This window comes from Oncorhynchus kisutch, linkage group LG26 (assembly GCF_002021735.2).
Source record: "Oncorhynchus kisutch isolate 150728-3 linkage group LG26, Okis_V2, whole genome shotgun sequence".
NCBI classification, from domain to species: Eukaryota; Metazoa; Chordata; class Actinopteri; order Salmoniformes; family Salmonidae; genus Oncorhynchus; species Oncorhynchus kisutch.
This window is the reverse complement of record NC_034199.2, coordinates 20608805-20625659: the sequence shown is the minus strand read 5'-3', so window position 1 is coordinate 20625659 and position 16855 is coordinate 20608805. Positions and strand designations below refer to the sequence as shown.

Sequence of the window (16855 nt, the reverse complement as noted above, 5' to 3'; positions counted from 1 at the left end):
AATGGTTGGAATACAAAGCAGTATTTTACTTAAGAGACAGGAAACAAGAAAGATAAAATAGATAACGTCAAACAAACAAAACATAACAGAAACTGCACAGAGTAGATAACGTAACAAAACACTTCTCTCAAGCCTGCTCTTAAATAACAAAAAATGTCTATTGACAAAAAACCCAGAGTGCAAGACTGGATTCTGATCGTTGTCATGTTTGTGATTCCTATTCTTTCATTCAGGCTAGTCTATCTGCCTGAAAATAAATCTCCCACGGTAGTGTCTCTATGGTGGGACAGTTTGAGTTCTCATGTCACAAACGTCACAGCAAAAAACAACAGAAGATACAGGACATTTATATGTTGTCTTTGTCTTCGCTCCTCCTCTGAGGAGGGTCCTGAGTCCTCCAGTGACCCAGCAGCCTTTGGGAATGACGTGAACCTTGACCCCCTGAGCTCAGTTGTGGTGTCTGGGTTGTCCTTTCTTCTGGCGGGCTGCCTTGGGCTTGGGGATGTACTGGTTGTTAGCCTGGTGCTCCAGCTCCCGGCTGAAGTACTGGATGGTCTTGTTCAGGCCTTCCTCCAACGGTACCTGGCAACACAGCAACATACACATGAACACACACATACATAGACACATACACTACATGACCAAAAGTATGTGGACACCTGCTCGTCAAACATCTCATTCTAAAGTCATGGCCATTAATATGGAGTTGGTTCCCCTTCTGCTTCTATAACAGCTTCCACTCTTCTGGGAAGGCTTTCTACCAGATGTCGGAAACATTGCGGTGGGGACATGCTTCCATTCAGCCACAAGAACATTAGTGAGGTCGGACACTGATGTTGGCCGATTAGAACTGCCGTTCCAATTCATCCCAAAAGTGTTCGATGGGGCCAGTCAATTGTCTACTTCAGTTTATTTGAGTAAATACTTGAACATTTTTTTCCTTAAAACTGCATTGTTGGTTAAGGGCTTGTAATAAGCATTTCACTGTAAGGTCTACACCTGTTGTATTCGGCGCATGTGACAAACAAAATTGGATTGATTGATTGATAGTGAGTGTTGCAAAAAAGGACAGATGGTTTTTACGCACTACGAGCTTCAGCATTCGGCGCTCCCATTCTGTGAGCTTGTGTGGCCTACCATTTCACGTTTCCACTTCACAGTAACAGCACTTCACAGTAACAGCACAGGTGACTGGGGCAGATCTACAGTAGCAGGGCAGAAATTTGACGAACTGACTTGTTGGAAAGGTGGCATCCTATGACGGTGCCACATTGAAAGTCACTGAGCTATTCAGTAAGGCCATTATACAGCCAATGTTTGTCTATGGAGATTGCATGCCTGTGTGCTCGATTGCATGCCTGTGTGCCCCTGTCCGCAACGGGTGTGGCAGAAATAGCCAAATCTACTAATTTGATGGGGGGCCCACATACTTTTGTATATATGGTGTTTATGCACAGAAACACACACACGCACAATTTCACATGCACGTCCAAGCGCACGTAAAACACAAACAATCATAGTAGTCTCAAAGAACATCACCTGGGGATCCCCTATATCCAACCCCCAGACAGTGTCAAACTACATCCCCCATAATGCACCACCCCCCCTCCACCTCTCTGGGCAGTGTGATGTGACAGCAGTGCATTGAGTAAATGGTGAATCACTGGTGAGAGTGAGTGACAGGCATGTTTCAATACTGAGTGGTATTATACACTCACCAGACAGTTTATTAGGTATACCCATCAAGTACTGGGTCAGGACGCCCTTTGCCTCCAGAACAACCTGAATTATTTGGGGCATTCTACCTGGTGTTGCAAATGTTCCACAGGGATGTTGGTCCACGCTGACATGATGGCATCACGCAGTTGCTGCAGATTGGACGGCGGTACATTCATGCTGGGAACAGCCCGTTCCATTTCATCCCAAAGATGCTCTATTGGGTTGAGGTCTGGGGACTCCATAGGCCACTCAAGTAGACTGAACTCACCTTCATGTTCCAGGCAATGTTTTTCCACTCCTCAATTGTCCAGTGTTGGTGATTGCGTGCCCACTGGAGCCACTTCTTCTTGTTTTTAGTGGACAGGAGTGGAACCCAGTGTGGTCGTCTGCTGCAGTAGCCATTCGTGACAAGTATTGAGTTGTGCGTTCAGAGATGTCGTTCTGCACACCACTGTTGTACTGCACCGTTATTTGTCTGTTTGTGGCCCGCCTATTAGCTTGCGCGATTCTTGCCATTCTAATCAATGAGCTGTTTTCGCCCACAGGACTGCCGTTGACTGGATGTTTTTTGATTGTCACTCCATTCATGGTAAAGCCCAGACCTTCGTCCTGCCTGAAAAACCCAGTAGGACAGATGTTTCTGAGGTACTGGAAGCAGCACGCATGGCACCGTCAATCATACCACGCTCAAAGCTGATTAGGTCACTCGTTCTCACCATTTTGTTCAATGGAATAGTAACTGAATGCCTGTCTGCCTGCTTTATATAACAAGCCACGGCCACGTGACTCACTGTCTGCAGGCGCGACCCATTTTTGTGAACGGTGTGGTGTACCTAATAAACTGTCCGGTGAGCGGTTGTATACCTCCCTCAGTGTACTGTGTTTTCATTCATGTCATAGACAACATGTTCAATGTTGAATACAATATGTACAGCCAACCCTGTGTGAGCTATGACACAGCAATTCACTCCTTTGACATTACGCACAAGTCTGATGGAAGATTGTTGTGTGTAGTAGTGTGATCAAATACATTGAGAGTATGTCTAGCCGCATGAGTGTATGTGTGTGCATGCAGTCGTGTGTGTATGTGTGTGTTTGTGTCTAGCGTGAGTCTGTATCTAGTGTGTGTGTGCATGCGTGTGTGTGTGTGTGTGTCTAGCATTGGCATGTGTGTTTATGTACTGACCACAGGTTCCCAGCCTAGCATTATCTTGGCTTTGGGGATGTCGGGCCGTCGCCTCTGAGGGTCGTCCTGCCCCTCTGGAAGGAACTGGATCTGACTGCGGCTCACTGTGTGTGAGTGTGATTGTGTGTGGAGAAAAGTGGGAGGTAGAGAAGGGTACAGTTAGGTACAAGTCCAACCTAGAACAGCAGCAATCTATTATATTTGTAGAGAGAGGAAGAAAGCTTGAAAGAGAAAAAGTAAGAAAGATAAGGAGCAAGGGGAAGGATAAGGAAAAGTGTTGTTGCACAGGGCTTGTCTGTTGATCTGACACTCACCCACCAGACTCCTGATGAGCTCAGCAAACTCCAATATGGTGTGTTCTTCTGGGTTCCCCTACAGGCAGATTACATGAACTTAGCACAGAAAATCAACACAAACACAAGAAGATGCAAACACACACAGACAGAAAGTTGAAAGTGCACACACCCTTTCAAAAGCAATTTAGCGGATTGCTACACACCGACCTCCCAGTGTCAAAGCACAACAATTTGGTTGGTCAGAGCACAACCCTGGTGTGTCTGTTTCAATAATGTACGTCAGCAAGTCTCTTTCTACAAGACCTCTCCTACTACTGTCACATCTCTAAACATTATGTCAAAGTGAACTGGCTGAATAGCTACCATTCTGTAACATCCATTGCCTGACAGGTACTATATAGAACCGTCTGAATAGCTACACAGCTCACAGTATGACTAAAACAACAGTAGTCATATGTTAGTGTAATTTTTCTTTTTACTAATCATCATCCATTTGCTTTGACAATTCAAAAATACATTAAATTACACACAAATATAGATGATACCGTTATAATGTTTGGATTCAAGAGTAACGGACAAACTCACCAGGTTGACTGGGCTGCTGATGTTACTGTTCATCAACGACACCAGACCATTCACGAGATCACTAGAGAGAGAGAGAGAAAGAGAGAGAGAGAGAGAGAGAGAGAGAGAGAGGGAGAGAGGAGAGAGAGACGTGACAGAGAGATTCATATCATCAGGCTGTGCGAGTGAACACAGACAGGCAGCAGAGAACACACTCAGTACAAATGTTACACCAACTGCCATGGAGCTAAGATGACTACCTATACACTGGTCTACATAGCCCCTGTCTCTTCCCCTGGGACCTGGTCTACGTAGCCCCTGTCTCTTCCCCTGGGACCTGGTCTACGTAGCCCCTGTCTCTTCCCCTGGGACCTGGTCTACGTAGCCCCTGTCTCTTCCCCTGGGACCTGGTCTACATAGCCCCTGTCTCTTCCCCTGGGACCTGGTCTACATAGCCCCTGTCTCTTCCCCTGGGACCTGGTCTACATAGCCCCTGTCTCTTCCCCTGGGACCTGGTCTACATAGCCCCTGTCTCTTCCCCTGGGACCTGGTCTACGTAGCCCCTGTCTCTTCCCCTGGGACCGGGTCTACGTAGCCCCTGTCTCTTCCCCTAGTACCTGGTCTACATAGCCCCTGTCTCTTCCCCTGGGACCTGGTCTACGTAGCCCCTGTCTCTTCCCCTGGGACCTGGTCTACGTAGCCCTGTCTCTTTCCCTGGGACCTGGTCTACGTAGCCCCTGTCTCTTCCCCTGGGACCTGGTCTACGTAGCCCCTGTCTCTTCCCCTGGGACCTGGTCTACGTAGCCCCTGCCTCTTCCCCTGGTACCTGGTCTACGTAGCCCCTGTCTCTTCCCCTGGGACCTGGTCTACGTAGCCCCTGTCTCTTCCCCTGGGACCTGGTCTACATAGCCCCTGTCTCTTCCCCTGGGACCTGGTCTACATAGCCCCTGTCTCTTCCCCTGGGACCTGGTCTACGTAGCCCCTGTCTCTTCCCCTGGGACCTGGTCTACATAGCCCCTGTCTCTTCCCCTGGGACCTGGTCTACGTAGCCCCTGTCTCTTCCCCTGGGACCTGGTCTACGTAGACCCTGTCTCTTCCCCTAGTACCTGGTCTACATAGCCCCTGTCTCTTCCCCTGGGACCTGGTCTACGTAGCCCTGTCTCTTTCCCTGGGACCTGGTCTACGTAGCCCCTGTCTCTTCCCCTGGGACCTGGTCTACGTAGCCCTTGTCTCTTCCCCTGTGACCTGGTCTACGTATCCCCTGTCTCTTCCCCTGGGACCTGGTCTACATAGCCCCTGTCTCTTCCCCTGGGACCTGGTCTATGTAGCCCCTGTCTCTTCCCCTGGTACCTGGTCTACATAGCCTCTGTCTCTTCCCCTGGGACCTGGTCTACGTAGCCCCTGTCTCTTCCCCTGGGACCTGGTCTACGTAGCCCCTGTCTCTTTCCCTGGGACCTGGTCTACGTAGCCCCTGTCTCTTCCCCTGGGACCTGGCCAACATAGCCCCTGTCTCTTCCCCTGGGACCTGGTCTACGAAGCCCCTGTCTCTTCCCCTGGGACCTGGTCAGGATAGTCCCTGTCTCTTTCCCTGGGACCTGGTCTGGATAGTCCCTGTCTCTTTCCCTGGGACCTGGTCTACGTAGCCCCTGTCTCTTCCCCTGGGATCTGGTCTGGATAGTCCCTGTCTCTTCCACTGGGATCTGGTCTACATAGCCCCTGTCTCTTCCCCTGGGACCTGGTCTACATAGCCCCTGTCTCTTCCCCTGGGACCTGGTCTACATAGCCCCTGTCTCTTCCCCTAGGACCTGGTCTACATAGCCCCTGTCTCTTCCCCTGGGACCTGGTCTACGTAGCCCCTGTCTCTTCCCCTGGGACCTGGTCTACGTAGCCCCTGTCTCTTCCCCTGGGACCTGGTCTACGTAGCCCCTGTCTCTTTCCCTGGGACCTGGTCTACGTAGCCCCTGTCTCTTCCCCTGGGACCTGGTCTACATAGCCCCTGTCTCTTCCCCTGGGACCTGGTCTACGTAGCCCCTGTCTCTTCCCCTGGTACCTGGTCTACATAGCCCCTGTCTCTTCCCCTGGGACCTGGTCTACGTAGCCCCTGTCTCTTCCCCTGGGACCTGGTCTACATAGCCCCTGTCTCTTCCCCTGGGACCTGGTCTACGTAGCCCCTGTCTCTTCCCCTGGTACCTGGTCTACATAGCCCCTGTCTCTTCCCCTGGGACCTGGTCTACGTAGCCCCTGTCTCTTCCCCTGGGACCTGGTCTACGTAGCCCCTGTCTCTTTCCCTGGGACCTGGTCTACGTAGCCCCTGTCTCTTCCCCTGGGACCTGGCCAACATAGCCCCTGTCTCTTCCCCTGGGACCTGGTCTACGTAGCCCCTGTCTCTTCCCCTGGGACCTGGTCAGGATAGTCCCTGTCTCTTTCCCTGGGACCTGGTCTGGATAGTCCTGTCTCTATCCCTGGGACCTGGTCTACGTAGCCCCTGTCTCTTCCCCTGGGATCTGGTCTGGATAGTCCCTGTCTCTTCCACTGGGATCTGGTCTACATAGCCCCTGTCTCTTCCCCTGGGACCTGGTCTACATAGCCCCTGTCTCTTCCCCTGGGACCTGGTCTACGTAGCCCCTGTCTCTTTCCCTGGGACCTGGTCTGGATAGTCCCTGTCTCTTTCCCTGGGACCTGGTCTGGATAGTCCCTGTCTCTTCCCCTGGGACCTGGTCTGGATAGTCCCTGTCTCTTCCCCTGGGACCTGGTCTACATAGTCCCTGTCTCTTCCCCTGGGACCTGGTTAGCCCCTGTCTCTTTGCATGGATCACACATATTGATTACTAGAACCATTTTGACTCAGAAGAAATGCTCTCCATTACCTCGTGTGTGTGTGTGTGTGTGAGTGAATGAGTGTGTGGACAAGGCGTGTGTGCTGATGATCCTGAACAGACTGGTGATTATAAAATTGTCACATTTGAATGGATGAGACAGAAGTGGAAACCAATGCGGGGTTAACACGTCTCAGAGTAATTAAGACTCATGAGCGCATTAGGCACGGCTTGTTAAGGACCCTGGTTTGCATATGAATTGAGAATGCTGACCCCTCATTTCCCCTCCTCTGCATCAATAATTTCCTTTATTCATTAGGCTACTCCCTCCCCTGCTCCAGACACAGCGGTTTATCATAGCGTCAGACATCGTTGTGGTGTGAGGAGGCCTGGTAGAGCTGTGATGCTGTTTCACCATACTGAGGAGGTTGTCTCTATCTCTCTCTGTCTAGATGCAGACAGCTAATCTCTGATTATAGTGTGTGTTTGTTATTGTGTGTCCACAGGAGTCATGTATTCTCTTTAAACTAAGTTGCTGCCATCATCTCCCCTCAGCTCTCACGGGTCAGAGAGCCTATCTAGGTCTGGTGTTTGGGTCTGTATCTGGTGCTTCAGTGGTCCATCAACAAAGCAGTCCACTGGCTGTTATGCCAGAAGAGTCACAGAATGAGCTGAGTGCACGAGGGGAAGCAAGTCAGAGGTTTATTACCGCACTCCATAACACATTCTCAATCTCCTAGGCTCGCATTCTATTAACACAAACTCACTCCAACACATTAACACACTGGTGAAAGCACGTACATGCTCTCTCTCTCTCTTACTCTCTCTCACACACACACACACACACACACACACACACACACACACACACACACACACACACACACACACACACACACACACACACACACACACACACACACACACACACACACACACACACACACAATAAAACTCTCACAACCAACACATTGGGGAAAAGGCAGCGCTCACTACAACGGCTTTCAACCAACTTTAATGTGGACATCTTTGCCAACCTCTGAGGGTTGTACGGAACACCATTAAAGCCAGAGATTTTAGCCTGGTTTGTGAAGTTCTACTGAGAGATATAAAACAGGATGGAACAGAGAAGCTAACATCACACAGATAATATACAGACAGACACGTCCATCAGAGAGATCCAACACAACACAAAGACACACAGAGGAAAGGAAGACCAAAGGTCCATGCGGATGAGAAGAGTGAATGCTTGCATGTGTGGTTCTATAAATGTCAATATGTGTGAAGAGAGAGAGAGAGAAAGCACACGTGTGTATTCTACTACAGTATCGTAAAGTGGGAGTGTGTGTGTGTAAGCCCCCAAGGCTAGGTTAATATATCACAAGCGGCCAAACACAGTATGTCACGTCTGTCAGTTAGAAAAGCGAGTAGGTGGGCAGTCCCTATAGCACCAAAGAGGCTTTGGGTGGAATTAGAACTCAGGGAACACAGTCTTTGTCGACGGGAGATTAAAACCCAGCCAGCAACAATCTAGCAAAACAACATTTACCTTTGTCTGCTTATTTATCCCAGGGCTAGAGAAGTACTGTCTGGAAACCAGGCTCACATTATGCACACCTTGTAGCCGGAAGGAGGATCAAAACCAGACCTAATGCAGCAGACATTTTAACACTCCCATTATATCAATTGTGAATGAATTTGAGGCTGTCTAAAACCATGCATCCCCTCCAGGTACACCAAACTGAACCAAACTCCACTAAAGAATCTACTTTTGTCGATTTCTCCTTCCCTACGTTTGTCTCCGAGTCTACAAGTGATATTGGGAATTAGTCATGGGGAAACATTTATACAGTTTCACATCTGGATATTCTTTTTTACGATATATCATATCGTTTTGACAATATCGCAATATTATTTTTGCGCTAGTTGGCTGTACCTGAACAAAAACTCCAGTACCTTTCCTTCATAGCTTGTCCTCCATCTTCTTAAATAGAGAAACAATTTGTTTACAGCGCTTTTATTTGCATGACTGATCAGAAGTCGTTCTCATCCAACTGCAGCAGACGTGTGCTGAACATGTTTGGAACATCGAGTCGCAGTAAAATCACAGCATCCAAACGCAATACATATAGAATCGTGAGAATCGCAATACATATCGTATCGGCACCTAAGTATCATGATAATATCGTATCGTGAGGTCCCTGGCAATTCCCAGCCCTATTGCTAATGCTGAGTGCCTCCGGTGTTGTTCTCACAAACAGGTTTTAAAGAAGAGTCTAACATGATAAAACAATTGGATTGAATCTAGAGTCACCTACATTACAACGTTTTTAACTTACTGCTTGTGCACATTGATCGGTTGGGCTAACTGCAGAGACAGGGTCTAGTGTGCCTGTGTGTGTTTGTGCGCAAGAGAGTGTGTGCCCATGCCTGGAAGCATGAGCGCGAGCGTGTCCATCTGTGCATGCGTCTGCTTGCACGTGTGTGTCTTGGCCACTCTAATCAGCAGCGTGAGGTCCCTGTAGCTTGCTGCATAGAGAGAAATGTAGTGTCGTGACCTTTGTGTTAATGCCACTGAAGTTCACCAGGCTGAGTCACTAACAACCACTATGCTCCTACTGGGAAGAGAATACAACTGGCTCCCTTCTCACCAGCCATCCATCAATATAGACCTTTTTCTCCACAGTTGTTCTTTCTTTCTTCTTTCTTTTACCAGAAAAGAGACGAGGGAAAGGCGTTGTCGTTTCCTCTCTCCCTCTCAACATCATCCACCTCCACAAGATGACATCAGTTTACCAAAGAGGACAGGGTAACAAAGTCTGGATCACTCGTTCAGTCATGTCCTCCAAACTAAATGACCTCAGAGAGAAATATTCTAAATCCCTCATACTAATGTCACAAGCCCAAGCCTAACTGCTGAATCATTTTGCTGTTAGTTTGAATGAAGACGTACCAAGACATGTCCACTTATTGTATTTCCAACTAAATGTATTTGTCTCTCCTTTTATTTTGTTTGGATTGTTATCTTCCTTTTGGAGCAGCCTTGTTTAACTGTGATCGGAAATGTTTTCTCATCAATACAGGTGCTTACAGCATTGTCTGTGTATTTCATCAATGAACCCAAAGGTATTCATCTGTTGAAGCCTTTTTTGGTTTAATCTGAATTCATGCCTCCAGCGTAGTTCTGTTATTATTTTGTCTTTATTTATAGGGCCTCAGTCTCTCGGTTAGTTACAACTGCCCTGTAGGAAACACTTTGAATAATAACACAGGAGCGTTTTGCTAATAATTTTAGCATAATTTCTTTCTTCGTTGGAATCTGTTTTATTTTGCCAATTTGGTATTTTGCTCAGTACAAACTTCCAGACACAATCGCAAAGGGAAAAAAAAGATTTTGTCAGCGTGCTCTCAAGCTTTAGTGTGGTAATGGGGAAAGAATATACGAGATAGCAGGAGTTTAAACTAAGCAGGGCTAGAGGGCAAGACAACATTCATGGATTACACTGTCAACTCACTCTTTAGTTTACTGCACCTCCTGCAAGAAAAACTGGCCTTAAAGCAACAAGACAGTACTCAAATTGAGCAGCAGACTAGAGAGAGGAGAGACAGAGACAGTCCACAAAAATAAATAAAAGAAAGTGTGCCATGAGAAAAAGAGTGCCCATTCCACCCGCCACTTGGCACAATCATATATAAAGGTCCACATCTCCCCCTCAATTTCTCAGGGTGTCAATTGTTCCACTGAGAAGAGATATGAGTGACATCACCTCAACCGAATCAGCTCGGTCAGGTGCTAAAGTATCGGAGTTGTCGTTGTCTCCCTCCGGCCCTCTGAGGCCTCGGCCGTGTAGGTGAAATGCACCCTGGAAAGTGATGCGAGATCTGCTGTCTTGACTTACTGCTAGACAGAGAGGAGGTGGTGATGATGTCCTCAACATGGGACAGGCTCAGTAGCTGTTCATCCCGAAAGGTGTTCAATGGGGTTGAGGTCAGGGTTCTGTGCAGGCCAGTCAAGTTCTTCAACACCGATCTCAACAAAACATTTCTGTATAGACCTCGCTTTGTGCACTGGGGCATTGACATGCTGAAACAGGAAAGGGCCTTCCCCAAACTGTTGCAACAAAGTTGGAACCACAGAATCGTCTGCAATGTCATTGTATGCTGTTGCATTAAGATTTCTCTTCACTAGAACTAAGGAGCCTAGCCCGAACCATGAAAAACAGCCCCAGACCATTATTCCTCCTTCAACAAACATTACAGTTGGCACTATGCAAATCAAATCAAATGTTATTGGTCACATACAGTGCCTTGCGAAAGTATTTGGCCCCCTTGAACTTCACGACCTTTTGCCACATTTCAGGCTTCAAACATAAAGATATAAAACTGTATTTTTTTGTGAAGAATCAACAACAAGTGGGACACAATCATGAAGTGGAATGACATTTATTGGATATTTCAAACATTTTTAACAAATCAAAAACTGAAAAATTGGGCGTGCAAAATTATTCAGCCCCCTTAAGTTAATACTTTGTAGCGCCACCTTTTGCTGCGATTACAGCTGTAAGTCGCTTGGGGTATGTCTCTATCAGTTTTGCACATCGAGAGACTGACATTTTTTCCCATTCCTCCTTGCAAAACAGCTCGAGCTCAGTGAGGTTGGATGGAGAGCATTTGTGAACAGCAGTTTTCAGTTCTTTCCACAGACTCTCGATTGGATTCAGGTCTGGACTTTGACTTGGCCATTCTAACACCTGGATATGTTTATTTTTGAACCATTCCATTGTAGATTTTGCTTTATGTTTTGGATCATTGTCTTGTTGGAAGACAAATCTCCGTCCCAGTCTCAGGTCTTTTGCAGACTCCATCAGGTTTTCTTCCAGAATGGTCCTGTATTTGGCTCCATCCATCTTCCCATCAATTTTAACCATCTTCCCTGTCCCTGCTGAAGAAAAGCAGGCCCAAACCATGATGCTGCCACCACCATGTTTGACAGTGGGGATGGTGTGGTCAGGGTTATGAGCTGTGTTGCTTTTACGCCAAACATAACGTTTTGCATTGTTGCCAAAAAGTTCAATTTTGGTTTCATCTGACCAGAGCACCTTCTTCCACATGTTTGGTGTGTCTCCCAGGTGTCTTGTGGCAAACTTTAAACGACACTTTTTATGGATATCTTTAAGAAATGGCTTTGTTCTTGCCACTCTTCCATAAAGGCCAGATTTGTGCAATATACGACTGATTGTTGTCCTATGGACAGAGTCTCCCACCTCAGCTGTAGATCTCTGCAGTTCATCCAGAGTGATCATGGGCCTCTTGGCTGCATCTCTGATCAGTCTTCTCCTTGTATGAGCTGAAAGTTTAGAGGGACGGCCAGGTCTTGGTAGATTTGCAGTGGTCTGATACTCCTTCCATTTCAATATTATCGCTTGCACAGTGCTCCTTGGGATGTTTAAAGCTTGGGAAATCTTTTTGTTTCCAAATCCGGCTTTAAACTTCTTCACAACAGTATCTCGGACCTGCCTGGTGTGTTCCTTGTTCTTCATGATGCTCTCTGCGCTTTTAACGGACCTCTGAGACTATCACAGTGCAGGTGCATTTATACGGAGACTTGATTACACACAGGTGGATTGTATTTATCATCATTAGTCATTTAGGTCAACATTGGATCATTTAGAGATCCTCACTGAACTCCTGGAGAGAGTTTGCTGCACTGAAAGTAAAGGGGCTGAATAATTTTGCAAGCCCAATTTTTCAGTTTTTGATTTGTTAAAAAAGTTTGAAATATCCAATAAATGTCGTTCCACTTCATGATTGTGTCCCACTTGTTGTTGATTCTTCACAAAAAATACAGTTTTATATCTTTATGTTTGAAGCCTGAAATGTGGCAAAAGGTCGCAAAGTTCAAGGGGGCCGAATACTTTCGCAAGGCACTGTACACATGGTTAGCAGATGTTAATATGAGTGTAGTGAAATGCTTATGCTTCTAGTTCCCGACCATGCAGTAATATCTAACAAGTAATCTAACAATTTCACAACAACAAAGGAATGAATAAGAATATGTACATATAAATATATGGATGAGTGATGGCCGAACAGCATAGGCAAGATGCAGTAGATGGTATAGAGTACAGTATATAAATAGGTGTCCTGAGTTTTCATAACTGTGACCTTAATTGCCTACCATCTGTAAGCTGTTAGTGTCTTAACAACCGTTCCACAGGTGCATGTTCAGTCATTGTTTATGGGAAACAGTGTTTAAACCCTTTACAATGAAGATATTTGGATTTTTAAGAATTATCTTTGAAAGAAAAGGGTCCTGAAAAAGGGATGTTTCTTTTTTTGCTGAGTTTATAGTGTATGTCTATGTGGGGTAAGTCTGTGAGGCATGTTGATGAGATAGGTATGTGAGTTAAGTCTGTGAATTATATGTATGGGGTAAGTCTGTGGTAAGTGTATGAGGTAAGTCTGTGGTAAGATAAGGTGAGGAAAGTCAGTCATGTGTTGTAACGGTGGGTTACAATATCATGCTTTTCCAAAAGATGGAACATGACTGATTTTGAGGGTAATTTTATTCAATAACACCTTTTGAACAATTGCTACATCCCCTTTTAAAAAATGGTACGGCTACTTAGTGCAGTTCCTGTGTTATTTTAGGAATAAAATATCAACCTGTGTCTTGACCTGTGAACGGAACTCAGAGGGTAGATCGAGTTTTGGTTGGTTTCGACCAAATCCACAAAATGTGCTGATTCACAGACTATGGAAGTCATTTAGCAAAGTCTGGCTAAGTCTTAGGAAGTGGATGAGAGAAGAGGAAATTTAGAAGAGAGGTCACGTGAAGGTCCTAGCTCCCCCACTGTTTATGAAAAAGCCATTCAGGTTCCAGGTAATGTTTGCACGGAGGAGATAGGAGAGCTTCAAATACCCATCTGCCTCTGATCGCTCCCTTTCTACAGTGCAGCATGTATGTGTGTGTGTTGTGTTGTGAGATGATCAGATGGCACCGTCGATGAAAGCAGGCCTGATTAAATTATCCCCCCAAAATCATTCTCACACACAAGCACAGCAATCGGAAAAACCTCTTTGAAGACTGAGGATGTGGATGAGGTGGTGTATTTGTGATGAAAAGAGAGCGATAGCGGGGGTGTTAGTATTGTATTCCATGACCTTTGTAAGTAAAGCAAATCTAACTTATTTTTTCCCCTCCAAACACTCGTGGCCAGAGCTCACATGACCAGCCAGCCGCATGTCCATTGACTCCAGATTCTTGTGAGTGTTACTACGTCGGCATATCCAGACCCCTACGCCCCTCCACCCAAGGCCGAGTCTGCGTTAGAAATACCTTGACCTTCATTCCTAGAAAGCATTATTAAGCCCATCAAAGCTTGGGGATGATTCCCTCCATGGTTATCCAACACTTCCTTAGAGGAGAGAGCATGCTTAAAGGTCTGGGCCTATAGAGCACATAATAAAATAACACTAACACATACTGCCACAATTTTTCCCTTACAGACAAACACCCTTTCTACTGAGCAACATTTTGTTTCTTCAAGAGAGAGTGCCCTTTAAGCTACTCAGTGGGCAGTCTGTCTTCCGCCTTTATCCACTAAATTCAGAACTTGAATAAACAATTCTTATGCCATCTGTCAAATACATTCACAGAAACTGCATGCAGAGATTCACAGACACAAACAGAGAGCAACAAATGGAGAGAAAATGAGAGACGAACAATGTGTGTGTGTGAAGCGTTCAAATACCATTTCAAATATTTAAATGACTTTAACATACATTTCGAAGTATTCAGATATTTTTCATTTGAAAAGACAAGTAGTTGAATATTGGAATGTACTGTATGTGGAAATATAGTTGGAAAGTATTGGCATGTATCTGAAAATACTCACATGCATTTAACTCAGGTACTGTATATGAAATAAGTATTTGAAAATACTTGCAAATAGTAGGCTACTTATAGGAAATGATTGAAAATACTTTCAAGTAGCCTACTTCCAATGGAAATACACAAAAAAAGAATACACATGAACCCAGGCATGGCTCACATGCTGGAAAGCCCTCGTCTGGGATCCGCTACCAAACACCTATAAAAAACAAGGTGAAATGAAACATAATAAGAATGTTATTGTCATGTCCACCATGTGCAGAGAAAAGTAGTAGATGCTGAATCATAGAGGGAGGGAGAGAGATTCAAGTCAGTCTGTCCATCTGTCAGACTGCCCAGAAAATGAGTGAGAGTGGTGTTGAGAAGTGATAGTAACACTAAAAGGGGTAGAGTGTGTGAGAGCAGAAATATCGGTGAGGGACCAGTAGCGTCAGAGGAAAAGTGAGAGTGAGCGAGATAGTAACCGTGCTAGTAGTAGTGGACGTACGGTGAGGGCCTCTCCCTGTAGAGCCTGCAGTATGAAGTTTCTGACCACGCGGCCATTGTTCATGTTCATCCGGGAGCCAAAGGTGTTAAAGATGCGTGCCACCCTCACCTCCACTCATTCCTGTGGGCACAGGGAGAGGAAATAGAGGGGTGAGAATAGAAGTACACAAATCCTACCATGGCACAGGACAAAAGAGGGGGTTATGTTTAGTGTCATAGGGCTACCCTAATGTACTGATGAAACAACTGGATAGGTTGAGGATATTAAGTCATTCATGAGTTATTGTCATGTAATTACCATTTTACAGTACATTTCTAATACCAGGTGAAGAGCAGACCATAAAGTAAATCAATGTAACCAAATACACTGAAAGTCAGAGTTGAGAGTAAAACTACAGGCTCTATGGCTTATCTTCATCAGACTAGTCAAATACCGAATGGATATGGTGGATATGGAGGATTAAAACCACCAGGCACAAAATTCATACCCTTTCTGAACCTGTTTACAGAACATTAAAGACAGGCACACACGATCAGATCATTAAGTCAGGATAAAATCTTGAACTCTTAAACTCTGATGGCCTTTTCCAAATGACGCAAAATATTGTATACTACTCTCATAACATACATTTTGATTTCAAAACTATAAGTTCTACAAACACATGCTTAGTACTGAGAGAAAAGGTAAGAACTGTGGGATTCTGATAAAGGATAATGTGACTACTACAGAGCCTGAGATACAACAGGCCAAAATGTGTTATTTCATAGTTTTCATGTCTTCAAATAGTAAAACTAAAGAAAAACCCTGGAATGTGTCCAAACTTTTGACTGGTACTGTATACAAGACCCAGCCAGGTGAAGAAACTTCAGACTTATTTTACCATTCCCTTTTCCTATCATGACACTGCCAGCAGTAAGATATGAGTTAGATTTTCAAAGAAAAGTCCTGCAGCTTTCAAATGATATGTCACTTTATATCTTATAGAAAACATTTTTGGAGGGTGGGGTTCCACCCAAACACGCTGGACCCGGTACTGCGTCCTAAACAACCATTCAGAGTTTTACAGATTAGTAAAACATTTGTTTTACCGATCAAACATGCTAGCGCCATTTGGCATTTGTTTTTAAAGTCAATAGAAAAAAAGATGTCTTCAAAGGATTTCCTCCAGAATCTGTTGTTCGCCATCTGATGCAAAGTCTATTGTGATCTGTGTACACCAGAGTATTTAATATACGTAAGCAGAGAACATCATATTCTGGGGATTGGACGAGCGCTGGTGTCCAATCTCTCTCTCTCTCTCTCACACTCACACTCACACACTCACACACACACACACACACGCACGCACGCACGCACGCACGCACACACACACACACACACACACACACACACACACACACACACACACACACACACACACACACACACACACACACACACACACACACACACACACACACACACACACTGTGATTATAATCGAAGAGAATTCTCTTGGTAGATAATGCGGTCTACATTTGATTGTGAGGAATTCTAAATCAGGTGAACAGAAGGATTTGAGTTCCTGTATGTTTCTTTCATCACACCATGTCACGTTAGCCATAAGGCATACGCCCCCGCCCCTCTTCTTACCAGAAAGATGTTTGTTTCTGTTGGCGCGATGCGTGGAGAAACCCGTTGGCTGCACCGCCTCGGATAGCGTCTCTCCAGTGAGCCATGTTTCCGTGAAGCAAAGAACGTTACAGTCTCTGATGTCCCTCTGGACTGCTACCCTTGCTCGGATTTCATCAACCTTGTTGTCAAGAGACTGGACATTGGCAAGAAGAATACTAGGGAGTGGTGCACGGTGTGCCCGTCTCCGGAGTCTGACCAGAAGACCGCCTCGTTTCCCTC

General features: G+C 45.7%; 1 protein-coding gene across 1 annotated transcript in view; it reads right to left on the bottom strand.

The window, feature by feature from the left end:
• Window positions 1-447: 447 nt before the first annotated feature.
• Window positions 448-16855, bottom strand: part of LOC109871183 (UDP-glucuronic acid decarboxylase 1-like) — a 120221-nt gene continuing 103813 nt past the window's right edge. The window contains exons 7-12 of the mRNA XM_031806033.1: window positions 14963-15075; window positions 14613-14674; window positions 3787-3847; window positions 3220-3277; window positions 2906-3009; window positions 448-582 (exon numbers count right to left, since the gene is read on the bottom strand). Coding sequence (XP_031661893.1) covers window positions 448-582; window positions 2906-3009; window positions 3220-3277; window positions 3787-3847; window positions 14613-14674; window positions 14963-15075 — 533 coding nt within the window. The remainder of the gene's footprint in view (window positions 583-2905; window positions 3010-3219; window positions 3278-3786; window positions 3848-14612; window positions 14675-14962; window positions 15076-16855) is intronic.